Below are 25,399 nucleotides of genomic sequence, written 5' to 3' on the forward strand. Positions count from 1 at the left end.
TCAGTGTTTACAGCCTGGGCTTGTTGCATTCAGGACCGACACAAAGTCTCCAGCTGCCCGCAGCCCCTCACCTGCGAGGTGCAGTGGCCAGGCAGAGGCCTGTCTGCAGTGGGCTGGCGGAGAGGACCCAGCCCCTGGACAGACAGGGCAGGAAAGAAGCTGCTAGCCTTGCTGCTCACTGGCTCCCATTCAGGAAGCTGGGCGTGTGGGGGGCAGCTTCCACTGCGGCCGTGGGGCTGGCGGTGCCATGGGGCAGAGCGGCCCGGAGGTACCCTTGCTCTGGGAGGCCCTGTAGGCGCTTCTCCTGGATGTGAGCAGCCTGCAGGCTCCCCTGGCAGAGCTGTTGATTCCCAGGTGCTCCCGCCCGCACCCTTTGGCCAGGTGCAGCGTGGAAGAGGCGGGGGGCCATGTTACCTGGGATTGCCCAACGTAGGGTCTAAAGGGTGCTGACCCCGGTGATGCTGGAAGCTGCTGCCGCCTTAACCCAGCCCTGGGAGACGCGCTGCCTGCCTGTGGGATCAAGTCATGTGGGCCCTGGAGCTGCCCCTCGTCCTGCTGCTGCTGGCTCCGCCGGGGGCTGGTGCTTTCCCCGAGGCCCTGGCCGCCAAGAACATCTCCCAGAAGGAGGCTGAGTTTGACAAAAACTACATGGACTTTGTGAACAGCGAGCTACTGAACATCTACACCTTCAACCACACCGTGATGAGGAACAGGGTGAGTGAGTGTCCCCCGAGTCAGGCCCAGCACCAGCCAAGGGGGCACGGTCCCTCTGCCGGAGCCCTCGGCCTGTGAACTGCTCTGCCCACCGTTGGGCCATGCCCCGAACAACTGATGAGGTGCTGGGGGGATAATCCTTGCCTAGCCCACAAAGGGGGCCCTGCCTCGTGATCTGCTGGAGGGTGCTACAAAGTGTATCTCTGAACAGTCCCTTGGCCTGACTCTCCATTGCCCTGCCCCTGAGCCAAGCACGTGCAGGATGCTCTGTTTGGATCAGGTTCTGTTTCGCACGGCCTGCGGAGTGCACTGTGGGCAGGGCAGTGGAGAATCCGGCCCCCTGGGCCCTAGACTGCAGGTGGAAAAACCCAAACTTCTCCCCCTGGTTGTGCTATTAGTTCTCTGTTCCCACGGGGCTTGGGCCAGTGAAGCAAGGCTGCTCGCTTCCTGGCCCAGTTTCACTTCCTTCTTCCCTGTGCGTTCACCATGCTGCTCCCCTCCCCGGCTGACAACTGGGGAGTGTCCCCATCGCTTCCAGCTGAGATCACAGTTGCTTTGGCCAGTGCTTGCTGTTGGCCTTTCATCTAGCTAGTGGCTGCGATGTGTTTGGCGTGTGTGTTCATTTTGCCCTGGTAGGGTGTGTGTGTCTTGGGGGCGTCTCTGTGTTCTACTGTGCAAGCCACAAATCAGCATTTTTAAAAAGGAAGTTGCTTCGGGTGACTCTTTACTTTTTCTTTCCACAAACTCGGCTGCGCTGTTTGTTTAGAAGGGTGGGAGGCGACTGCCCGCTTTTGGGTCTGTTGTTAAGCCAGGTTCCACATTGAAGATTCACCTTTTATCTCCATCCCTGAGCATTGAGTCAGGCTGCAACTGGGAAGGCTGCTCTGGCCTGGTAGTTGGAAGGGCACTGCCAGCTCACAGCTGATAAGTCCCTGTTTCTGATGCAGAGGGAAGGGATGCAAAGGCTGTTTTCCCATTCCAGGGCCACATAGCCCAGGAAATACATGCTCGGCTTCCCCAGCTGCAGAGTGGGCATTTTGCCCTGACTGGGAAGCTTTGCACCCAGATGTCTCAGAGTTCGGCGTGGCTGGATCTGGGGGTTCGGTTCAGGGCTGTCTCTAGGACTAGACCGGATCTGCGGGAGAGACATCCTGTGGGGGAGTAATCCCTTCCCAGGGTGCATGGAGTGAGCTGCTGCCCTGCCAATACCCCCGACACACACACACACACCCACCCTGCTTTGGCATCTCCTGTTCTCTGAGCTGCTCATCCTCCCGTGCCCTCCGTCACTGCTCAACCCTCTGTCCTAACTGCCCCCAGAGCTGACTCCTTGCTCCCTTCTCCTGCCTCTGGAACAGCCCCTCCCCACAGTCCCCACTTCCCAACCTCCCGCGTGAGGTCCCAGTATCCAAGTGCTGACCCATCCCGTCCCAGCACATGCAGTGTCTTGACCTTTCCTCTCTGCTGGGGGGAGTACGTGCTGGAGCTGTTTGCGGACATGGTCCAAGCTGAACTTCCTGTTCGGTCAGCAGGGTCCAGCGGTCACGAGTTCCATTCCCCATTGCACGCGGTGTCTGGCTGTAAAAGGCAGGATGGTTCTCTGCCCCAGGCAGGTCACGCTGCTCCCGCATCTCAAGAGTCACAGGGAACAAAGGGCCGAGTGTGAGCCCGCACTGTCCTTGCGGGAGGGCTCTGTGCCCTGTGCACCAATGGCCACCGCTTCCCCTGCGGTGGAGCTGAAAGAAATTCAAGTCTGGGGCTCAAACCAGAGTCCCCCAGCTGAGCCCCGTGGGGGAGGGCTTGTGTCTCTTTGGCCAAGGCCAGCATGTCCCTTCTTTCCTCCCCAGACGGAGGGCGTCCGGGTGACGGTGAACGTGCTGTCTGAGCAGATGGAGATGCCGGTTCTCTTTGTGATGAGGCAGAAGGAGGCGGTGGTGTCGTTTCAGGTGCCGCTGATCCTCAGGGGCCTGTAAGTACCACCCTTGTCAGAGACGACCTCTGAGGTGGGGCTAAAGACCCATGCACCCCCCCCCCAGTTCTGGGGTCCCCCTGCCGGCGAAGGCGGGGGCACCTAGGCCAGCTCTCTGACCATGGCATGAAAATGGCCTTAACACTCGAATGTGTAGCCTCGTCTGCCCCAGAACGTCCTGCTTTGCCAGCTGGCTGGGTGCAGAGCGGCTCTGGGACAGTTGCTAGTTCATCCTCTGAGCCTTCTCCACAGCGACCTGGTCCAGCTACCGAGCGCCGCCGAGGGGGAGAGCAGCACCCTTAGCTCGGCCTGTGCACCAGCAGGAGGGGCTGTCCCCAAGCTCTTGGGGAAGGGAGATGCTGCATTGCTGACCCCCCCATGGCACCCTCAGTGCCACTAGGAGAGCCTGCCTAGCTCAGGTAGGGACAGCGACCCGGCCAGCCGAGGGAGCGAACCCCAGGAAGGCCATGGGCTAAGGGTCCTGGAGCTGTGCCTGATGCTTATGAGCAGTGCACTATGCCGTAGGCTGTGGGTGCGCCCCAGGCTGGTGGGGACTGGCTCCGTGCTACATGCTACCGCTGCCAGGCCCCTCTCTCATCCGGCCTGGGGGTCTCTGCCTTCGCCAGGTTCCAGAGGAAGTACCTGTACCAGAACGTGAGCCGCACGCTGTGCCAGCCCCAGACCAAGAGCGAGTCGGAGACACAGTTCTTCTATGTGGATGTGTCGACGCTGTCCATGAAGAACGCCTCCTACCAGCTGCGGGTCACCCGCGTCGAGAACTTTGTGCTGAGGTGAGGGATAGAGATAGGAACCACCCCCCCACACACACACACACACATACTCTGCCCTACATCTTGGGCCTCCTTCCCCCCGCCCCCCAGCACCCTCCCATGAGCCAGCTGTGCAGGACGCCTGAGGCGCTCGCGTTGCCTGAGACCCACGCAGGCCAGCCAGGTCCCGGGCTGGGGCAGACATCGCCTTGCCGGGCTCCCCCTCAGGCGTTCAGGGCGGGTTGGGGACCCATCGAACGGCTGCTCACGGCCCTGCGAGCTGGGGATTTGTGGCTCCAACCCATAGCTGGCTCCAGCCGGGTGGGGTTTTCCTTGCCCCGGCGGGCAGGGGCAATGGGGGGTCCCTGTTTGCTCGCTCGTTATGAGCCATGCTGCTCTTCTAACGCTCTCTCTGCACAGGACAAACGAGCGGTTCAGCTTCAATGCCACAGCAGCCCAGCCGCAGGTAATGCCCCTCTCTGCTTGGGGGGCTGCTATTGGGGGGGGGGCGTTAAAACAGACTCCCCGTAATGTAAAGGCACCTTTCTGGTTGCCAGAGGGAGGGGCCCTCTCTGATCTTGCACTTCCTGATAGTGGGGGGTGAGCTAGGACTCCTGGGTTCTATTCCTGGCTCTCTCTCCTCCCCCCCCACCCTGGTGCAATGGGACAATGGCCCTGCCCTGCCTCCCAGGGCAGGGGTTCTGGGTTGGGGTCCTCAGAGGAGAGGTGCAGGGGAGGGGCAGCCTTCTATTGGAATAACATGGCTGGTGCCGCTTCGGGGGTGGGGGCATGGGAAGGGGTGTTGGGCACTGCATGGGGAGGGGAGGGCAGTGTTACCATGGCGATAATGTGCCCTGTTTCCTCCCCCTCCCCCCCGGTAGTATTTTAAGTACGTGTTCCCGGAGGGTGTGGACTCGGTGATCGTAAAGGTGACCTCGCGCATGGCCTTCCCCTGCTCCGTCATGTCCATCCAGGACATCCTGGTACGTGGGGCATGGGGCTGGGTTCCTCTTCCCAGTGCTCCCCTCGCCCAGCATCCCTTAGGGTGACCTCTGGGCAGGTCCAGGCTCTGTGCGCCTGAGTCTTTGCTCCCCCCTCTCCTCCCCACAGTGCCCCGTCTATGACCTGGACAACAACGTGGCCTTCATCGGGATGTACCAGACCATGACCAAGAAGGCAGCCATCACGGTGCAGGTAGGGAGCGCTGCCAGGCCAGGCCAGCCCAGCCCAGCCAAACAGCAGCAGGTGCCAGGCCTCGCTGTTCTCTCTGGTGTGGCCCTAGTGACAGGCAGTGCTGGCTGGAGATGTTCTTGCCGGCATGTGCTGAGCCAGACGACAGGCAGCCTCGTTCCTCGCGGCCAGATGGTGCTAGCCGGACGGCTCCGTCCAGGCAAGTCGTGGCCTTTCTGCTCGTCCCCGTGTCTCCGGTGCTGCCTCCACACTAATAACACCCTGCGTGTAAGCAGTGCAGGCGAGCAGCTTCCTCCGCAGCCAGCTCCGGCATCTCTCTGGGTCGCTCGCGATGTGCCCGTCTCGCCAGACTCTCATTTGGGGGAGCCTGGGCATCCAGGCCTCTCCGCTCCACTGGGGCCGGGTGGGGAGAGCCGCCACTCCCCACTCCCACTCACTCTCCTCTCATTCCCGGCGGCCGGGCCAGAAGAAGGATTTCCCCAGCAACAGCTTCTACGTCGTGGTGGTGGTGAAAACGGAAGACGAGGCCTGTGGAGGGCCCCTGCCTTACTACCCCTTCGCCAAAGGTATGGGGGTGGGGCGGTCTGGGGAGGCACAGGGCTTAGCCACTCACCAGTCCCTCTCCTCCACCCGCCCTACAGCCTTCTCCCCTCTGACATCTAGGCCCCCCCGCCCCAAGGCACTGGCGACGGGATCCAGACCATGCAAGGGGCCCTGGGGACCATAATACCCAGGTGGAAGCTGGTTCCCAGCCTGACCCGGGTGTGATGACCCCTCTCCCTGCCTCAGTTGCTGCCACTTCTCAGCAACAAGGTGCTGTGGGTGGAAAGGGTCCAACAGCCCCAGCTGGGCATACCCTGCTCTGGGCCGGGTGACACGCTGGACGAGACCCAGGGCGTGGGAGTTCCAGAGGGCTGGGCTCCTCCATCTGCTTTGAGCAATTTTCCTGGAGACAGGAGGCAACTGATCTAGGCTGGGCTAATCTCCAGCCTTCTGTTCCTTCCAGATGAACCAGTAGATCAAGGCAGTCGGCAGAAGGCGCTGGACGTGATGGTGTCGCCTGCTATTACCTGTGAGCTGCTCCCACGGGCAGGGCCGGCAGGTCACTCTGCAGCAGCTACGTCTGCAGCTGGGGGTGTTTCCTGCTGAACGCTGGTCACAATGCTCATGTTCATGGGGCACCGTCCTTGCAGGGCTGTCCCAGTGCCTCCGGGACAGCCCTGGCATGGCTCAGGCACATGGGAATGGCTGGCTGGCTCTGACAAACGGCTCCACCCTGCTGGTGGTGCAGGCCCCGAGCATACGTGGCCTGGGGCAGCACCTGGGCTCCGCATCTGGAGTGGGCCTTGCTGGGCCCATGCACGGACAGACACACCTGCTCCTGGGTCTCCCTCGCTGTCTGGGCGTTACATGCTGGGCATGAGCCCGGAGCAGGCCCGGCTCCAACAGAGCGGCTAAGATGAGCAGTGGCCACCTCCCCCTGTACAGCCGGGGTCTATGCCCCCCAGGGAGGGGTACATAGCGTGGGCTGTGTGTCTCATGGTGGGCACGGGGGAGTCGTGGGGCCAGGAGAGGCTATGTGCCCAGCTGACTCCCTGTGCCTGCTCTCTGGGTGGGGCTCTGCGGGCTGCTGCTGTCCCGTAATCCCCCTTCCCGCTGCCTCTCTCCGCAGCCGAGGTCTACGTCAGCGCCATGCTCTTCTGCTTGGGGATCTTCCTCTCCTTCTACCTGCTGACGCTGCTCATCGCCTGCTGTGAGACCTGGAGGTGAGTCCCTGCGCCTCGCTTCCCGCGCTGCCCACCCCACGGTGCTCCGGGACCGGACTGCCGGCTTGGCTCAGCTCACCCACCTCGTCCCTCCCCTCCCTCTCACTCACCCGCCACCGCCGGGCTTGGCTCTGCAAAACTAGAGTGGGTTTCAGCTCCCCCTCCTAGTTGGTGTAGCCACGGGGCCTGGCGCGGTGACACGGAGCAGCTGGTGCAGGGTAGGAATTGAGAGCCAGGGCCTTGACGGCAGAAAAAGCAGCCAGGAATGAGAGATCCCCTCCCCTCCACCCCAGGATAGGAGGTCTGTTTCCCTGTATACCAAGGGCTGGGCATCCCCACTATCTCCAGGGTCCAGCCCGGAGACGCCTCCCACCGACACGGGGAGCGTCGGAACGTGGCGCGGCCGTGTCTCCATAGAGCCACGGGGAAGGTCACCATTACTGGAGCCTCACGCAGCCTTCCTCGCCCCCCAGCCTGCATGTGCCTCTGCCATAGCCGTGGCTGCTGCGGTGCTCGGGCAGGGCTAGGTGAGCCCTTCATTTGGCTCCGGCCCTCTGTGTGAGCAGCTCCCAGGAGACGTGGTGGCCGGGGGTGGTGTGGGGCTGGTACGCCCCAGCCAGGGACAGCGCCGGGGCTGGATTTCCCTGGGCAACCCCTGACGAGGGTTAACACAAGGTCGGGAGGTGCCTGAGCTCTGCAGCCCTCGGCTGCCCGACGGGACCTGGGTCTGCGGCAGGAGGGAGCTGCCTCCCGACCCTTCTGTTTCAGGTTTTCTCTTGCGTTTTTGCAGACAACAGAAGAAGAGAAAAGGGCTCCTGGCTGCCATGGACACACCCACCACAGACACCGGTACGGACCCGCCAGGGCCTGTAGAGTGCACTGACGCGGGGGTCGGACGGGGGGACTCTGGGAACTGGCCCCGTCACGTAGAGCCCGGGGGGCAGTGGAGATGCATATTTGCTGGTTAATGTGCTGGAGGCGGGGGGCTGACTGTGGGTGGGCCCAGTTCCCTTAGGGGGTGGAGTATGTACCAGAGCCGGCTGGGGGTTTTTTCTTTATTTTTCTCCCTGTGAAATAACGTTTTCATGGACACTTTGCTGCCAGGTTCTCTTCACAAAACAAAGGTTTGGGGTTTGGCAAACAACGGTTGGTGGAAATAGAACATTTCCCTTGAATGGAAACCCACTCTCCTTTGCCTCTGGCCAGCTCCGCGGCTCACAGCCCGAACCCCTGGTTCCCTGGTCGCTGCCCTTCCACGCAGCCAGGACTCCCCTGGGGTGAAAGGAGGGGCCGGGAGAGCTGGCTCCAGCCTTGGACTCGGGCTCTGCTCGAAGGCCTGGCTCAGCCCCACAGCTTCAGAGCCAGGCCCTTTCTCTGTGCACAGTTCTCCCTGCGTTGTGGGGAGATAGGTGGACGGGTCCTTAGTGTGTCGGGTCTAAGCTCCGCGTCATCTGTGATCTGCTGCTGTCAGTGACTCTGTCTGTCTGTCCATCTGTCTCTCTCTTTCTCTATGCCTGCGCATCGCTCCTGGGGAACTTCCCCTCCCAGCGTCTTTACTGGGTAAGCGTCAGCCTCCGTTATTTCACAGGCTGTGAACAGATCCCTTTGGTGCCCCTGACGCGCTGGCCCTAAGCCGCCCTCCAGCTGGAGGTGGGCAGGGCAGGGTCCTGCACTGGGGTCTTGCTCCATAGGAAGCGCCAGCCACTAAAGTGAGGGACGCAGGGTGCTGTGCAAACTCCTCTCACCCAGCTCCGCTGATGTCCCACAATCCTGGCGTGTCGCCTCCTCCCTCCCCCAGTTCCTCCCATCCTTGGTCTCCGCTGAGCAGAAACCGTCTACAGCCCAAAGAGCTACGCTGCACTGCGGCTGTCCGGGCATAGCCTGAGCCTGCCACACTCACCCCACTGAGACACGTGCCCCCTGCTCTCCTGAGCCGCCTGCGCTCTGGGGGTGACGTGTGTGAAGGCTGCTGCCTGCCTGACGCAGGCTCCTGTGGTGTCTTGCAGGGCATCCGCGCACCACCCCGGACTCCCTCCTGGGTCACCCTCCCTACCACGGCTACGGCTACGGCTCTTTGGGTAAGCACCAGCCAGGAGCACCGCACCCGCACGCTCGCATGGGGCTCCGGGACCAGTTGGAGATGGGAGTGGGCCCTGGGGGCGGGGGAGGTCGCCAGTCCTTGGCAATGGCTGGACCCTATTCCTGAGCCTGCGACCAGAATCTCGTTTGTCTCCTCTCCCCCAGACAGTGACTTGGGATAAGCCAGGGTCTCCAGATACAATAGTGTTTTATCTCTCTCTCACACACACACCCCCCCCCGCTGTGTGAGCTCCTTGCCCTCTGTTCGTTCCTGGCTGGGCGTCTGACCGCGTTGACTCGCCCCCTTGTTCTAACTCTCCTTCCAGAGAACAGTTCCACCCTGAGCACTGAGGGCATCACCGAGAGCATGGGCTCCACGGACATCTCTTCTGGGTACACAGGTGAGACGCAAGAAACCAGCAACGACTGGCTGGCGAGACGGACCCTGCGAGCCGGAGCTGGGTCTTACACGGCAGAATCCACATCTGAGCAATCCCAGAGCCTGGGAGCCCATCCCTGCTGCAAACGCTCCATGCACCGAGACCCTGTCTGAGGCCCGCTGTCTGGGCTCATCCCGTGTGACGCCAAGCCGGGGAGGTGCACATCTGCCCCTGCGTCCGGGGGCCTGAGTGCGAGAGGCTCTCCGGGGAGGGCTTGGTTCTGGGGAGAGGACTTTGCCCCAGGAGCTGTGGCTTCCCCAGGCTCTCGTCCTCATTCAGAACTCCGCCTCGCCCTCGCCAACTCTGCTCCGCTTTGGAAGACCAGTGTCCTGGGCAGGCCTTTAACTGGGTTGTCCCTGTCTGGCTCGGGCAGCAGATGAGGAGTGAAGCTGCCTGGCTGGCTACTTGGGACCCCCTCGGCTCTCAGAAGAAGGCTCTGTCCCCATCCGCCCTCCCAGTAACTCTTCCTTTCCTTTCAAGGGCTGGACCGCTTCAAGCGACGCGTCCCCTCCAGCCAGATGAGGCACCTGTGCATTGCTATGGGTAGATGTGGATGTTAAGCAGAAAAGGCGCTAGGAGAACTCGAATCAATCCAATGTATTGCGGTGCCCTCGGCTTCACGTTACCTGGGGACAGACCCTGCATTCGACTAGCACCTTCACTCCCATCTGTCGTCCCTTGATCCAAGGACAGCCACTGAACAGTCCCTCCAGCCACCAGCCGTCCCATAATGCTCCTGTCTTCCAACGCGTGGGCGCACTGGGAGCAGCCATCCCCCTGGGCCCCTCCACTGTGCCTGTTTGTCAGCCTCTGCTCAGGGGAGCCAGGAATGGAGTGGCAGGGGTCAGGACAGAGGAGGGGCGCTGGCGGTGCTGTGAGGGGGCGTCGGGGGGCCCAGGGCTGGGGTAACGGGGNTCGGGGGGCCCAGGGCTGGGGTAACTGGGGCTGCAGGTCAGGACTGAGGGGTGCTGGCGGTGCTCTGTGTGAGACAGTGCCCCCCCCCCCAACACGCCTGGGCTCCTAGCTGGACTGTAAGGTTTGCGGAGGAGGGCGTGGGAGGGGAGACCCAGGGCCAGCACAGGGGTCAGTTGGGAGCCCTGGCTTGTCCTGCTGTCTTTTCAGAGGCAGGGGTGGAAAGTCCAGGGGAAGCGTGGTCATCCTCCTCTCCTGGTCCCTCGTCCAGGGCGGGGGGGGATGGGCTGCACACGCTCAGCAGAGATGGTCCATTTCTCTCCGCCAGTTGTGGTGCAGGAGGGGAGGTGGCCAGGTGCCCTGACCAGACAGAGGCAAATCAGTCCCGATTCAGAGCGCTGGGAGTGGCTGCCGATCCCTACGCCCCGGTGTAACCCGTCTGAGCCGAGAACGTGGCCCTGGCTCTGTGGGCCCCATTCAGTGGCCTGGAAAGGGAGGGGCAATTTCTGGACTGTTCACTGGCTGACAACACCCCCCCCCCCCCAAAACATCTGCCTGGGTCTGAGATGGTAACGTGAAGCCCTGGAGGACCCCTGCCCAGGCTTGCCATGGCTGGGGGCTGCACTTTCTGAGGGGCGCCGGGGTTCTGGGTGGATTTAGAGGGGGCAGCCGTGGGCCCTGTTGCAGTGGGGCAGAGGCAGCATCGCCTGCGGAATGGCCCAGTTCAGGCTGTGTGGGCAGCACCGTGCCCCTGCCTGCCAAGGCCACGACAGCCAGGCCTGGAGCCCCCGGCTACACACCGAAAGGAGGAGCCGCCTTCCCCGAGTGGCCACCGCTCCCTGGCCTCAGGCAGGGCTTGGCGTCCCCGTCCTCTGTCGGCTCCTCAGTGGGTGAGCTTCCCTGGCCTGCGTCACGCCGGGGGCAGACGGGAGGGTCAAACTCGTCAGGCCCCCGAGGCCGGCAGCCTTTGGCTAGCGGCAGGGCACTCAGCTGCTAGCAGAGTGAGCCAGGGAGCGGCAGACATGTGACTGACCAAGACAGAGCAACAACCGAACAGCCCCAGGAGCGCAGTGTCTGGTGCCAGCGAGCTGTGCAGGACTGCCTGCCCTCCCCAGACCCACACGCAGCCTGGGGCTGCCCTGGTGCATTGGCCAGACCAACGACTGTGTGCTGAGAGGTTCATTAGGCGAGGGACAGACTTGTTGTACGCTGGTCTCTGCACATGGCACCCAGGCCCTACGTGGCACTGGGCAGCGTGGGACGAGTGCCAGCAGGTCTCTGTGCCAAAGGGGCCGTGCTCTGCAGGCATGTGACGTCTCGCAGGATCCGGCAGAGCTTCCTGGCCAGGCCTGACCCACACCCTGTGACTCAGGTCGCTCAGCAGCGGGTGTCGGCCCTGCATGCCGCCCCGAAACCAGCTCGGTGGCCGTGCCATGGCTGGGAGAGAAGGCTAGTTAGCAGCCCTGGAGGAGCCGGGCGGCTGCACTTCTCAGCGGGCTGAGCTGGACTAGGTCACCGCCCCTGGCTAACTCCAGAACGCCCCTGAATTCCTAGCGAAGGCCCAGCCGGAGGCTGGTCAGAGCCGCCTCCTGCTCGCTGAGGCGAGCTCACCCCCCAGCACGAGTCCTGCTCCAGGTCCTCCGGGCACTGATGCCCCAGCGGGCCCCGCTGCGGGGTGCGGGCCCTGTGTGCCAGGGTGACTCGCTGTGTGAGCCATGTGGACCTGCCTGCCCTGGCTCTGTTCTGCTGGGAGCTGCCTTTGTCCCCTCAGTCCTTTCTAATGGTGCATTTGGGGCCCCGTCTCCCTCGCCAGCCCCAACAGACACAGCCTGTCCCCTCAGAAAGAGCACCGGGGGCATCAGCATGACGAACCAATCGCACACGTCCCTGTATCCTCAATACCCAGATCAGCCCAATCAGAACGGAATGACCCCGGGGTGTAATTCCCCCGACGGGCGTAGGTAGCTCAGTGCACAGGGATCTCTGTCCCAGGGGCCCGGCGGCTTGAACCCCAGCCCTGAAGAGCTGGGAACGTCTGCTAGATGCCACAGAGCCTCCGGCAGCGGTGGGGTGGGTCTCTGTTGTGGGGTTTGTGCTGCCCCCACCTTGCCCCATCGATCCCTTTTCACTGAGCTCTGGACGATGAACGGGAGGGATGATCTCAGGGTGTGATTGAATGGCTCTGATTGACTCCGTGATACGAATGATTGGGGCCCACGTCGCCCCGTGGTCTGATCCCGTCGGCAGGGCTGCGGGGAGGGGGCGGGCTAGGCCTTGCCCAGGGTGTGTGGCCTCAGCCCGGACTGACGCTGGTGTTCCCCTGTGCCCTTGCAGAGCGCTCCCTGGAGAACGTGGCCAGCCGGCCCCGCCTGGACTCCCTCAGCTCTGTGGAGGAGGACGACTACGACACGCTGGCGGACATAGACTCCGACAAGAATGTCATCCGGACCAAGGTCTGTGTCGCCTTCCCAGCCCGGGCATCGCTCTGATTGCGGGGGGGGGGAGCGTGACATGCAGGCCCCAGTGTCGCCTGCCCAGCCCAGGAATCGCTCTGATGGGTGGGGGGAGCGTGACATGCAGGCCCCTGCATCACCTGCCCGTCCCAGGTATCGCTTTGGCGGCGGGAACACACTGCACAGCCTGTATGGCTGCCCTGGCTCAGGCTTGAGCGATGCCCCGCGGGGAGATGCTGGAGCAGGGTATATGTGGGGCGGAGGGTGATGGAGCAGCGGGGAGGCCTGTGTAGCCAGGCACTGCCCCAGAACCATGTGCCAATGGGCTCGTTAACCCTGTGCTGGCCGGTCTGGTGCGTGCCCATCACTCAGCGCCAGCCTCCGTCCAGTGCTGTGACCGAGCCCGTATTCCCCCCGGGAATGCTGCCGGCTGGCAGCTAGCCAGTGCTCTGGGCAGGGGTAGCTCTGCAGCGGCAGGTGGCGCAGGCTCGGCTGGTTCCCAGGGTGCCCTCGCCCCTGTCTGCCGCATGCCCCGCCTGGCCTGTGATGGGATCCCGCCTCTGTTCCCAGCAATACCTGTACGTGGCAGACCTGGCCCGGAAGGACAAGCGTGTCCTGCGGAAGAAATACCAGATCTACTTCTGGTGAGTGAGGGCAGGCCTGGGGAGGGAGGAGAGGTGAGGGGGTGATGGGGTAGGGAGATGGGCTGCGGGACTCTTCTGTCGGCCCCTGAGCTAAGGAGGTGCCTGGAGCCCTGCCCTGCTGCAGAGCAGTGGGTAGATCAGCGTCCCGGCCCTCCATGGCGTTGGCATCACACTCGCCATCCCGCCCAGTGGGTGCTGCAGAGCGCGTGGAGGAGATGGGTGAGCACAGGTGCCGCTGGAGCAGTGGGGAGAGCCCCAGGGAGGGGGCGGAGCTGGAGTCCCCGGCCAGCGCATGCCTGGCTCAGTGCCGTCCTCTCTTGCAGGAATATTGCCACCATCGCTGTGTTCTACGCCCTCCCTGTCATACAGCTGGTCATCACCTACCAGACGGTAAGGACGGCCCCTGCCTGCGTCCCCCTACTGCCCTAGTATCCGAGCTCTCTCCCCTGGGGGCTGCTGGCTGCCCTGCTCCACCATCTCCTGAATTCGGGGAGTTCCCAGGGCTGGGCTCTGGGCTTCAAAGCAGCCACGGGCTGAGGGGCAGTTCCCTCCTGTGCCAAAGAAACCAGCGGCGTCTCCTCCCAAGCGCTCCCCCAGCAGAGCGGCCCCTTCACTCCCCTCTCAAGCGGGGCTCGGTCGCCCACGCGTCGCAGGGCGAGATGCAGGCTGAGATCCAGCCCTGTCCAGCCCGGCTGCAGCGAAGTGCCGCATTGTCTCCCTCTGCACTTAGCAGCCTCTCCAAGGGGCAGGCTTGGCCAAATGCCCTGTGTAAATGTGCACATCCCTGCCCTGGTTGTAATCAGCCCTGGGGTGGAAGCTGGAAGAACACATGAACTCTGAGTCACCCCTCGCCGTCTGCACTCGCCCAGTGCCGCTGGGTCCTCTGCCTGCCCCCTCCTCGGTGAGTGCACGTTTCTACTGGGGACACCTCCCCTCGGGCCCCCCAGTCCTGGCTGTGAGCTGTGCGAGGCCCATTCCAGCTGGTGTCCCCTGCCCTTCCTCTTCAGGGTCTCGCTTGCTTCCCCGCTGCAGGTGGTGAACGTGACAGGGAATCAGGACATTTGCTACTATAACTTCCTGTGCGCCCACCCCCTGGGAAACCTCAGGTAAGAGCTGGCGCGGGGCTCGCAGTGACGCTCCCTGGCCTGCCCACCTGCCCCTCTGCGGTCTGACGGGTGGGGTGGGGTGGGGAGCTGGGCCCCCGGTAGCACCCAGGAGGGCGAACAAAGAACCGGGGAGGGGAGCCCATGTGAACCGTGGCGCTCTGGCTGGGATGCGGGTGGGGACAGAGGGTGCTGCTGCCCGGGGCGGGGGCCGTGCCCTGTTCCGTGGCACCGATCTCTGGGGAACAGGCCACGCAGCCGGCCCTGTGACGGTGACCTGGACTGACCTGCTTCCCGCCAGCGCCTTCAACAACATCCTCAGCAACCTGGGCTACGTGCTGCTGGGCCTCCTCTTCCTGCTCATCATCCTGCAGCGAGAGATCAACTACAACCGGGCGCTGATGCGCAACGACACGCAGGCCCTGGTGAGCACCGCCCCTCGCGCCCGGCCCTGTGCCTGCAGCCTGGCTGATCGCCGTCCCCCGTGATGCTGGCTGGGATGGGCAGGGCTGCGCCCTTGGGGTGGGGGCGGGCAGGGCCTGGGTGCTGACGGGGAGAGTTCCTCTGGGGGGCACCCAGGGGGGCTGCCCCTGGCCTGAGCTGGGAGCCGGGCTTGCTCAGCCCAGGTGCCTTTTGGCCAGATCTGTCTGTCTGAGGCGGGCGTGTCAATCCTCCCTCTCCCCCTCCCAGGAGTGTGGCATCCCCAAGCACTTCGGCCTGTTCTACGCCATGGGCACGGCGCTCATGATGGAGGGGCTGCTCAGCGCCTGCTACCACGTCTGCCCCAACTACACCAACTTCCAGTTCGGTGAGTGCTCGGGGCTCCCTGACCCTGCAGTGACACCCGCCCTCTGCCCGGCTCCAGCGCGGAGCTGGACTATGGGTGACTGCCAGGGGCTCTCCTCTCCGCCCAGCGCAGCCCGTTTGCTGGCTGCTTCATCCCGCTGAGCTCACCCCCTTCCCAGCCTCAGACTCCCTCTCTCCCGGCCCTACCCAGCTGCCACAGTGCTGTGGTGCTGGCAGGGAATGGGCCCTGGCTCCGGTGGAGCTCTGGGAGGGTTTGCGCGGCAGCCTGCGGCATCAGACAGCCCCCAGCCACCTCCCGGTGAGCTCAGGGAGCCGCTGTGCTCCGAGCAGAGGGATGTGCAGCACCGCTCCGGCCCCACGGCTCGGCAGTCCAGCTCTGTCTCTGAGCCATGTCTCAGACGTGGCGGTTCCTCCCGCCGTGCCTGTCTGAGATGTCCCTGCCCTACTCTCCCTCCCACGGCAGCCAGGACCCAGGCTCCTGCGGCCGTGCAATGCCGAGGGGCTGCCAGCCTGCCCCTCCCCGGCCCCTCGCTCAGTCTGGCCACCGTCCCTTTGCAGACACTTCCTTCATGTACATGATCGCGGGACTCTGCATGCTGAAGCTGTATCAGAAACGGCACCCGGACATCAATGCCAGCGCGTACAGCGCCTACGCCTGCCTGGCCATCGTCATCTTCTTCTCCGTCGTCGGCGTGGTGAGTGCCAGCCCCGGAGCCGGGTCTGTGGGGGAGGAGCCACTGGCCCAGAGCTCGCTGGTGCCCCCTGTGCAGACGGCTAAGTCCAGGTGGGCGCGTTACTGGCTGTCTGCGGAGGGACTAAGGACTGAGCTGTCTGAGAGCCGGTGGGTCCTTGGCCAGCAAACCCCACACCCGGAGAAGGCAGCAGTTGCCCCAGTAAAACTCAGGCTGCCTTGCCCCAGGCCGGACTCGGGCATGAATCCTGGCTTTGTGGCTCTCTCAGCTCCCTGGTGCTGACGGCTCCTTCTGTAACCACAGCTCTGATGCCTGTGTCGTGGGCCCCTGGTCCCTGGGGACCAGCCCCAGCCCCGTCTCCCACCCGCTCACCCCATCTTCTCCCCACAGGTCTTTGGCAAAGGGAACATGATGTTCTGGATTTTCTTCTCCATCATCCACATCATCGCCACCCTGCTGCTGAGTACGCAGCTCTACTACATGGGCCGCTGGAAACTCGGTGAGGCCCCGCCCCTGGGACAGGGATGGGGGGCAGAGCCAGACTCCCCATGGGCACCACAGGCAGCCCAGCCCAGCGCGGGTCCTTGGCTCTGCGTCGCGGCCTAAGTGGTCCATGGCGCTAGAACGCCTGCACCCAAGTGACTGCTCAGCCCTCCTCCCTGCTTAGTATAACCCACGTCCAGGGCTCTCTGTGCACCCGCAGAGCAAGTCTGGCTCCCTCCCGCCTTGGGCATTGTCGGCTCAACTCGCACAGGAGACGCCTGCGCTTACGCGGGGGCCTGTGGGGCCGAGCATGGCCGGCCCTGCTCAGATGAGCCCGCAGCGCTGGGGACTTGGTCTGAAAGCCAAGCCAGCTTGGCGGTGGGACTCACTGCAGGGGCATGAACGGGGCATTGTTCCGCCCACCCTCATGGCTGTGTGATGGGCTGGGGGAGCCCCCACTGCTCTGTGCGGGCAGCCTCTGCTCACGCTGGCCTCCCTCCAGCCGGACTGCTGCTCTGGGAGCGCAGGGTTCAGGCCTCTTCCCTTTCGGATGGGACTGGCTGCAATCCATGCCCTGCTGGGCTAGGATGGGCCTGGGAAGGGCCTGCTGCCCCCTCCCCCGGCTCTAGCGCTGCCTCTCTCTCTCTGCAGACTCCGGGATACCGCGCAGAATCGTGCACGTGCTGTACACAGATTGCATCCGCCAGTGCAGTGGGCCCATGTACGTGGTGAGTGAGCGGCTCACTTCAGCCCTGAGGCGCCCAAGGCCCCTGACTCTCGGTACAAGCCCGTGACTGGCTAACACTGCGCGAGGAGGACTAGCTGCAACAGCAGTGCCCCGGGGCCGGCCCAGAGCTCTCTCTGCTGGACGGTGGATGTTCCGGCAAGGCCTCGTGCTGCAGGCACAGGGACGCATCCAGCCAGCACGGGGGCAGGATGCTTTGATGGACCATTGGCCCAAATCTGCCCTTTTGCTTCTGCATCCCAGTGCAACCGTGCAGTCCCAGGGCATGACAGCCCTGAGCCCCTGCCAGCCCCCTCTGACAGCACATCCCCAGCGTACTCCGCTCTGGGCCTGGCTCTGTGATGGAGACAAATGGAGCTAAACCAAGAGCCTGCCCCAGAGGTGACCAGCCAGTGGCCATGTTGTCCACCCCTCGCGGGGGGCTCGGGGGCCTGCTCCTGCCTAGTCTATCTGAGCTGGGGCATCAGCTCGGACAGTAGGGCACCACGCTTTCGGAAGCCGAGGTCCTAGATTCAATACCCACTGCGGACGACTCCCCCAGGGTCCTTTCCGTGAGGCCTCCCTCCCCCTCTTCATCCAGCACGGCCCCTCTCAGCCCCCCGTCCTCAGTTAGCCCAGACCCGCGGCCCCACTGCCCCCCAGCGGGATCCAGGGAGGCTGTTTGCTTGGCTGTGGTGGAATGTGATGCTGGGCCCAGCTGAGGTGATCTGAGCTCCGCCACAGGCACAGAGCTCGCGCTGTGGTCAGGGCCTCCCGATCCCTCCCTGCCCCCTCCCTGGGACCAGCATCCTCCCAGCCAGAGAACGGCTGAGCCACCATGCCCTGGGGCAGAGAGTGGGTCTGGGAGATGGCAGCTCTAACGGCTCTGAGCCATGAAAACAGGGTCCCCCCGAACCACTAGCCCAGCATACGCCCCCTCCCCTGACCCTCCTTGTCTGTGTTTGCAGGATCGAATGGTGCTGCTGGTCATGGGCAACATCATCAACTGGTCGCTGTAAGTCTGGGGGTGTATGGGGGGGGGACAAGGCCCAGGTTGCCCGGAGGGAGAGTGCTCTGTACAAGGAAAGGGGGTATCAGGAGAGCTCCCCTCCCACCACTGCCAACACACCTCGATCCAGGCCCTCCCCTGCTGCTATGCCAGCCCCGGCCCTGACCTGCTGGTCTCAGTTGTTCCAGGCCTATCCCTCTGCAGTGCTACCATGCAGCCGGGCAGGGAGCTGGGCTGAGAACACACAGCTCGTGTCAGCTGTGAACACCATGGGGCGAAGCAGGGTGTAGCGCCCTGGAGAGGGAGCGCACTGTGGCTCGCTAGCGGCAGCCGTGGAGAGCTGCCCCGGACAGCAGTTGGGCGAACGCCTCTCCCCTGCCTACTCTCCCACTGGGCAAGCCCCGGGATGCAGCAGGCGCCCCAGGTTACGTTCCAGGAGACCCTGCTCGTCTTGCCGGTAGTGCAGGGTGCAGCAGGGGCCATAGAGAATTGCTGCCGATATCCGGCATGGGGCTGCCCCAGTCTCTGCCATGCTGCAGCCGGGGGCCCCCCTCTGCTGCCTTCCTAACCCACCTCTCCCTCCCGCAGCGCTGCCTACGGACTCATCGTCCGACCCAACGACTTCGCCTCCTACCTGCTGGCCATCGGCATCTGCAACCTGCTGCTCTACTTCGCTTTCTACATCATCATGAAGGTGGGGGACAGGCTGGGGGCTCGGCTGGACAGAGCGGGGCCTTGTCCCGGAGCCCCCGGGCCATGCTCTGGGACTGCTCCCCACAAAGCCAGGCAGGACTCTGGGGAAGTCTCCTTTCTGTGAGCAGACTGTCTTCAGGGCAAGAAGCTCACACGTCTTCACCTCCTGGGTCTGCCCTTGGAGCATTCAGCATATGCCCCTCCGTGCGCTTCCCACAGCAAGTCCGCCCAGGCGGGGTCCTGGGGAAGCCAGAGGGTCCTGCACCCCCACTTTGCAGTCAGACGTGACTCTCAGCCAGCCACTAAAACAGAGGTTTATTAGATGACAGGAACACGGTCTAAAACAGAGCTTGTAGGTACGGCGGCGAACGGGACCCCTCGGCCGGGTCCATTATGGGGTTCAGAGAGCCAGACACCCACCCATGTCCGCCCTCACTCCTCGTCCCCAGCCAGCTCCAACTCTGAAACTCCCTCCAGCCCCTCCTTCTCTGGGCTTTGTCTCTTTCCTGGCCAGGAGGTCACCTGATCTCTTTGTTCACCTTTAGCTATTTCCTCGCAGGGGGGAAGGGGCCCTGGCCTTTTGTTGCCAGGGAGACAGTGTGTCAGTGATTTATGCGCATTGGCCTTTCCCCACCACCTAGAGACTTAAGAAATGCATAGGGGAAACTGAGGCACCCACACAGTATTCAGAGAGAACATTAAGAACAGTCCCACTTCATCACAGGCCTGTACCCCAGGAGAGCTCTGGGGCAAACGGGGAGTAACTGAGCTCTGGGGTTACCCCAGAGTCAGGCCCCAGCGGGGGAGCAGGGCCTGTTAGTCCTTTCACCAACATCCCCAGAGCCCTGGTACCTGCACCACCACCCCCAGCCATTATCTGTCCAGGTAGTGGGGAGAGAAGCCTCTGTCACTGGGGAACACATGGGCATGGCCTCCTGGGAGCCTGTCCCAGGCCCCACATGTGCCAAGGAAGGTGCCTAGCCCTCTGCGTGTGCCGGGCGTCACCGTTCCCCTGCGCTCTGTGTGTGCCCTCTGCATATGCTGGGTGTCTCCGTTCCTCTGCTTGTGCCCCCTGCCCTCTGCGTGTGTCGGGCGTCCCCCTGTTCCTCTGCGCGTGCCCCCTGCCCTCTGTGTGTGCCGGGCGTCCCTCTGTTCCTCTGCCCTCTGCGTGTGCCGGGCGTCACCCTGTTCTCCTGCCCTCTGCGTGTGCCCCCTGCCCTCTGCATGCGCCCGGCATCCCCCTGTTCCTCTGCCCTCTGCATGTGCCGGGCGTCACCCTGTTCTCCTGCCCTCTGCGTGTGCCCTCTGCATGCGCCCGGCATCACCCTGTTCCTCTGCCCTCTGCGTCTGCCGGGCGTCACCCTGTTTCCCTGCCCTCTGCGTGTGCGGGGCATCACCCTGTTCCTCTCCCTCTGCGTGTGCCCCCTGCCCTCTGTGTGTGCCGGGCGTCGCCGTTCCCCTGCCCTCTGTGTGTGCCGGGCGTCGCCGTTCCCCTGCCCTCTGTGTGTGCCGGGCGTCGCCTTTCCCCTGCCCTCTGTGTGTGTTGGGCATCACCCTGTTCCTCTGCATGTGCTGGGTGTCGCCGTTCCCCTGCCCTCTGCGTTTGCCGGGCTTCACCCTGTTCCTCTGTTCTCTGCGTGTGCCGGGCATCGCTGTTCCCCTGCCCTCTGCTTGTGCCACCTGCACTCTGCATATGCTGGGCGTCTCCGTTCCTCTGCGTGTGCCCCCTGCCCTCTGTGTGTGCCGGGTGTCCCCCTGTTCCTCTGCGTGTGCCCCCTGCCCTCTGCATATGCTGGGCGTCTGCGTTCCTCTGCTTGTGCCCCCTGCCCTGTGCGTGTGTCAGGCATCCCCCTGTTCCTCTGCGTGTACCCCCTGCCCTCTGCATGCGCCGGGCATCACCCTGTTCCTCTGCCCTCTGCATCTGCCGGGCATCACCCTGTTCCTCTGCCCTCTGCATGTGTCGAGCATCGCCATTGTCTGCCCTCTGCGTGTGTCAGGTGTCGCCATTCCCCTGCCCCATGTGTGTGCCCCCTGTCCTCTGCGTGAGCCGGGCATCGCAGTTCCCTGCCCTCTGCGTGTGCCCCCTGCCCTGTGCATGAGCCGGGCGTCACCATTCCCCTGCCCCCTGCGTGTGCCCTCTGCGTGTGTCTGGTGTCGCCGTTCCCTGCCCTCTGCATGTGCCCCCGTCCTCTGTGTGAGCTGGGCGTCGCTGTTCTCCTGCCCCATGTGTGTGCCCCCTGCCCTGTGCGTGAGCCAGGCGTCGCTGTTCTCCTGCCCTCTGCGTGTCACCGTTCACCTGCTCTCTCTCCTTCTCCCCAGCTCCGAAGCGGCGAGCGCATCAAGCTCATCCCCCTGCTCTGCATCATTTTCACCTCCGTGGTGTGGGGCTTCGCCCTCTTCTTCTTCTTCCAGGGTCTGAGCACCTGGCAGGTGAGTGGTGGCCCATGCCAGCCCGGACCTTGACTATTCAGGGTTGACGTGTCTGGTGCACACTTGGGGGGGTCTCCTGCTTGGAGGGTCCCTTTATGGGGCAGGCAGTGAGCACTGCATTGTGCATGGCCCGAGCGCCCGGTCTGCTCGACTTGCTGCTCTTCTAGGCTGCAGCACGGCCCTGGGCAGGAGCAGCGCGGGGAGGAGGCGAGCAGCATGCTTGGCAGGGCCGGCTCCAGGCACCAGCTCGGCAAGCAGGTGCTTGGGGCGGCCAAGGGGAAGGGGCGGCACGTCGGGCTCTTCGGCAGCAATTCAGCAGCGGGTCCCTCGGAGGGAAGGACCTGCTGCCAAATTGCCACTAAAGAAGAAAGCGGCCCGGCAGAGCTGCCGCCGCTCGCGGCTTTTTTTTTTTTCCCCGCCACTTGGGGCGGCAAAAACCCCGGAGCCGGCCCTGATGCTTGGCCGGAGATAACGCACCGGCTCTGTCCCCTCTGCAGAAAACGCCGGCCGAGTCCCGGCAGCACAACAGAGACTGCATCCTGCTCAGCTTCTTTGATGACCACGACATCTGGCACTTCCTCTCCTCCATTGCCCTGTTCGGCTCCTTCCTGGTAGGTCCTGCCAGCCCCAGCACGACTGGGCCAGCTCACCCAGCGGGAAAGGCTCTTTCTGCCCCCGCACCCATCGCCCTGGTCCCCACACTGTCAGCTGCTGTCGCCACCGGCCCCTGCCCGGCTGACGGCTGCATTAGCCACAGGCTACAGCCCTCCCAGCCTGGGCTGGGAGCACATAGGAGGGTCCCCAGAAGCACTTGTCGCTCCCCGGAGACCCGTCAGCCTTGGCCGGCAGGGGCAGCCCCCACAGAGCCTGAGGCGAGAGCGCACATCCTGCACGGCCCTTTGCCCCCTGCCCGTAGAGCCCCAGCGAGGCCAGGGCCGGCCGGCAGTGCCTCACTCTGTCCACCTAACGCTGCAGCGTCCTCATGGCCCCCTCTGCCGGCTGGGACATAGGCTCCCGTCTGGGCCAGGCCCTGTGCTGAAAGGGGGATGGGGCTGAACAAATCATAAATTCCACCCCCACCCGCACCAGCTCTACTTATCCAAAAACACCAATGTGGGGTCAGAGAGGTTCCCAACACCCTACTCTTCTCCTCTTCCCTGACCCCCCCCAGCACCCTGCCCTTCTCCTCTTCCCTCCCCCATCCCCCTCCAGCACCTGACCCTCCCCTTCTCCTCTTCCCTGCCCCCCCCAGCACCCTGCCCTCCTCCCCTTCCCCGTCTCCCCCAGCACCCTACCCTTCCTCTTCCCTCCCCACCCAGCCCCCTGCCCTCCCTCCCTTCCCCTGTCTCCCCCAGCACCCTGCCCTTCTCCTCTTTCCCCCTCCAGCACCTGACCCTGCCCTTCTCCTCTTTCCTGCCCCCCCCAGCACCCTGCCCTTCCTTCCTCTCCCCGGCACCCTACCCTTCCTTTTCCCTCCCCACCCAGCCCCCTGCCCTCCTCCCCTTCCCCGTCTCCCCCAGCACCCTGCCTTCCCTCCCCCTCCCCCCACTCAGGGGCTGTGGGGGGAACACTGTCTACTAGCAGTGGGGAAGGATTTTGTCCTCGAGCTGAGCCCTGGCCTAACCATGGCCCTGTCCCCTTGCAGGTGTTGCTGACGCTGGATGATGACCTGGACTGCGTCCAACGGGACAAAATCTATGTCTTCTAGGCCCTTTCCCGTAACACCACCTGGCCTGGGGTTTGGTAGTTGGGGCCTCCTGCCTAGCTGCTGCCTCCAGCCCTGGTCTCCGGTGTAGCGGACGCTCGTGGTGGGGAGCTCATGAGGACATAGCAAAACATCCCAGGCGTGGGGGCTTCTTCGGAGGTCGGACTCGAGTTCATGCCCCCCCGCCGCCTCCTGTGTGCCAGGGTGTCGTCCAACCCTCAGACGACGCCTTGCCAACCTGAGCGCATCACCTCCTTGTTGAGCTGCTGAAGGGGCTGCAGGGCAGGCCCGACACACCCACCCACCGCCGCGCGGCTTGCAGAGAGGTGTGAGGATGGGGCCAGGCCCAGTCAGACTTGCCTTGCTGGGGCTACTGGTCCTGCAGCGTCGTGGGGGTGATTCCAGGTTCTCACCGCACTGCCATTCTCCCATCTCTGTCCCCACCACAGTGCCATGCCGAGACGGACTTCCACGGGGACCTCTGCCTAACAGGCCTGGCTCCTCCTTGGCCAGCCAGCATCCAGCTTCCCCCAGCGCTCTGGGGCCAGTGGGAGGCAGGGAACCTCTCAGAACAAACGTCAGGCAAGCTAGAAAACACTCCCTCCACCTGCAATTAGCATTGACGGAGTACTGGCCAGAGCACGGAGGGAGCAACGTTGCATCCCCTGCAAAGGGGATATTCAGCCCTCTCCCATCCCCCCAGTACCGGCACAGCACCTAGTGAAATCTGCCTGGTGCACGGCCCAGGGACCGGCCCGCTCAGCTGTGCAGTTCAGTCAGGCTCCCCTCAGGCTGCTACCGAGCTGGGCAGCTCCTCTCCGGCCTGGCTGTTTAGCGAGAGCGCCGGTCCTTGGCATAAGTGTCCCTGTCTAGGCTGAGAACAGGCCCTTCCTCTCTGCAGGCTCACTGGGTCCCCCACACCTCCCATCACCCCCACCCATCGTCCGGTCCAGGGGAGGGAGCCACTGCCCCCACCAGTCTGTACGGCCTCCCCGCGGATGGAGCAGGGGACACCTAAAGCCCTCCATGGCCCTACAGCAGGGTCTGAGCATGGCAACAGCGCAAAGGTGATTCTGAAACATTGGGCTCTCGCTGTCATTCCAGCGCTGTTCTCCCAGGCCTCACGAGCTGTGAGGTAGGCCCAGAAGGGAGTTCCTAGCCCTAGCACCTTGGGGCTGTAGCTACCATCCCTGCTGTCTTCACTGGTATTCGCTGTTTCCTCCCATCCGCCCAGGCTCTAACCAGTGTTACAGACCATAGGCAGGTCTGCCCCACAGCCGGAAGATGGGCTGTCCGGTCTCCAAGGAACGTGACTCTTGTAAAGGTGCTGCTGCTATCATTCTTACAACTGTGGCCTTTCCCGAGGAGGAAGGGCGCCGTGCACACCACTTGCCAATGGGACGCCATCCCCATGGGTGCAGCACGTCCAAACCGTCCCCCAGGCACAGGCTCCTCCGAGAGGCGGGAGAGCAGCCGGGGGCAGCTGCATCTCGGTTCTAGAAGCACATGGGCTCATGACTCTCTTCAGTGCCTAATTTTTATTATTTTATTTAAATTTTTGCAGGGGGATGTAGGTCCAGTCTAACTGTGTCTAGTTCCTCCCACTGATAAAGACTTGTGGGATCTTGGACTCCCACTGGCTAACGTGTACTGAACGTGGGGTGTCAAAACACACATCTGTGTCAAGGTTGTTATTAAGCAACTTTCTCTGGTAGCCCGCTGGCTGTTTACATTGCAAGTTTGAGCTTGTATTCTAATCTTAGAATTGTTTGGATTTAGGCTCAAATTTGGACTCCACTCCAGGACTCTGTCCTCTGTCGTTCTAGCTACATAACATATCAGAGATGGTTCTGTGGTGCACGGCCCAGGGGTGCCTTGGTTACCCAACAAAAGGCTAAGAATGGTGCTTTCTCAGTCATTGCAGGGGAAGACGCCCTCTTCCCACTCCAGAAGAAGGGTCGTGTCACTTGAATGTCCATAGTTTTCCGGTTTCTTGAATGCATTGACAATATTTTGACTTTCCAGGTACACTGTTACTAAGCCAAGTTGCACCATGTTTTCTAAGAACGGTTCGGCCATCAAATGAAGAGAATGAAACAATAAAAAAGTTGATCTGCACTTTACTCACGAGTCTCCTGCCTCCTTGCTCCACGAAGGCAGGGGCCCAGATACCTCCGTGTTAGCCACTCAACCGCAGGCCTAGCATTGTCAGACCTGCCGCTAAGCCCTTCCCCTTCCATCTGCAATGGACCAACTTCCACGTGTGCTGATGGCTGGCCTCCATTAACACCCCTGCTGAAACCCTCACCCTGACCAGGGACATGAGACAGCAAGGCCCAGAGAGACCCAGGTCCAGCCCCCTCTCCTGACAGTGAGCCGTCAGCTAGGAGTGGCTGCAGGGTATTTGAATGAAGGGGGAGTAGGGAGAGTTCTGCCCCTTGCTTGGGGGGGGGGGGGGGGTTTTTCCCCCGCCCCTGTGGGGGGAACGGGGTGGTGTGTGTGTGTGTGGGGGGGGGGAGGTGTAGTTCAGGGGAAGGGAAGCGCCTGTATCAGCTCTCCCCAGGAGTCACAGCTAAGCGTTCCCTAGGCTGCTGCTGCTTGTGCATGTACTAACCCCACAGGCTGTCCCGCCAGAACATGGAACAGCGACTGGCTGCAGTCCTCGCCCATGGGCCTGGCTACACCAAAGCTGGACCAGTCTAGTTCCAGCCCCGGGTCTGGCCCCAGTTCTCGCAGGGGGTGGCTGTCGCCAACTGGCATAGCTGTTGCTGTGGGGGAGTATAGCACCATGGGAGAGGTTGTACCGGTTAAAAAA

The 25,399-nt window shown here is 63.2% G+C and overlaps 1 protein-coding gene across 4 annotated transcripts; it reads left to right on the forward strand.

Moving 5' to 3' along the window:
* Positions 1-24,707, forward strand: SIDT2 (SID1 transmembrane family member 2). 4 transcript variants are annotated; one of them, XM_034754606.1, is made up of 28 exons: positions 1-714; positions 2,562-2,683; positions 3,310-3,474; positions 3,874-3,919; positions 4,335-4,436; positions 4,564-4,647; positions 5,111-5,210; positions 5,651-5,716; positions 6,317-6,410; positions 7,201-7,259; positions 7,959-7,970; positions 8,417-8,488; positions 8,816-8,890; positions 9,410-9,472; positions 12,176-12,294; positions 12,865-12,938; positions 13,262-13,328; positions 13,971-14,044; positions 14,343-14,466; positions 14,732-14,849; positions 15,407-15,543; positions 15,931-16,039; positions 16,675-16,751; positions 17,716-17,762; positions 18,345-18,450; positions 20,769-20,879; positions 21,377-21,490; positions 22,525-24,707. In XM_034754606.1, the coding sequence occupies exons 1-28, from the start codon at positions 526-528 to the stop codon at positions 22,585-22,587; spliced, it is 2,589 nt and encodes an 862-aa protein (XP_034610497.1). In that variant the 5' UTR covers positions 1-525; the 3' UTR covers positions 22,588-24,707. The 4 variants fall into 4 exon arrangements, with proteins under 4 accessions (XP_034610497.1, XP_034610499.1, XP_034610498.1 ...); XM_034754608.1 differs by lacking the exon at positions 9,410-9,472; XM_034754607.1 differs by lacking the exon at positions 7,959-7,970.
* Positions 24,708-25,399: the final 692 nt, after the last annotated feature.

Source organism: Trachemys scripta, chromosome 21, assembly GCF_013100865.1.
Source record: "Trachemys scripta elegans isolate TJP31775 chromosome 21, CAS_Tse_1.0, whole genome shotgun sequence".
Taxonomy (NCBI): domain Eukaryota; kingdom Metazoa; phylum Chordata; order Testudines; family Emydidae; genus Trachemys; species Trachemys scripta.

Bases quoted from the DNA above. Each gene is read 5' to 3' on its own strand.
- SIDT2 (XM_034754606.1), top strand. From the start codon at position 526: ATGTGGGCCCTGGAGCTGCCCCTCGTCCTGCTGCTGCTGGCTCCGCCG. The intron at 14,850-15,406 runs GTGAGTGCTCGG...GTCCCTTTGCAG, and splicing joins CTACACCAACTTCCAGTTCG to ACACTTCCTTCATGTACATG. The intron at 16,752-17,715 runs GTGAGTGAGCGG...CTGTGTTTGCAG, and splicing joins GCAGTGGGCCCATGTACGTG to GATCGAATGGTGCTGCTGGT.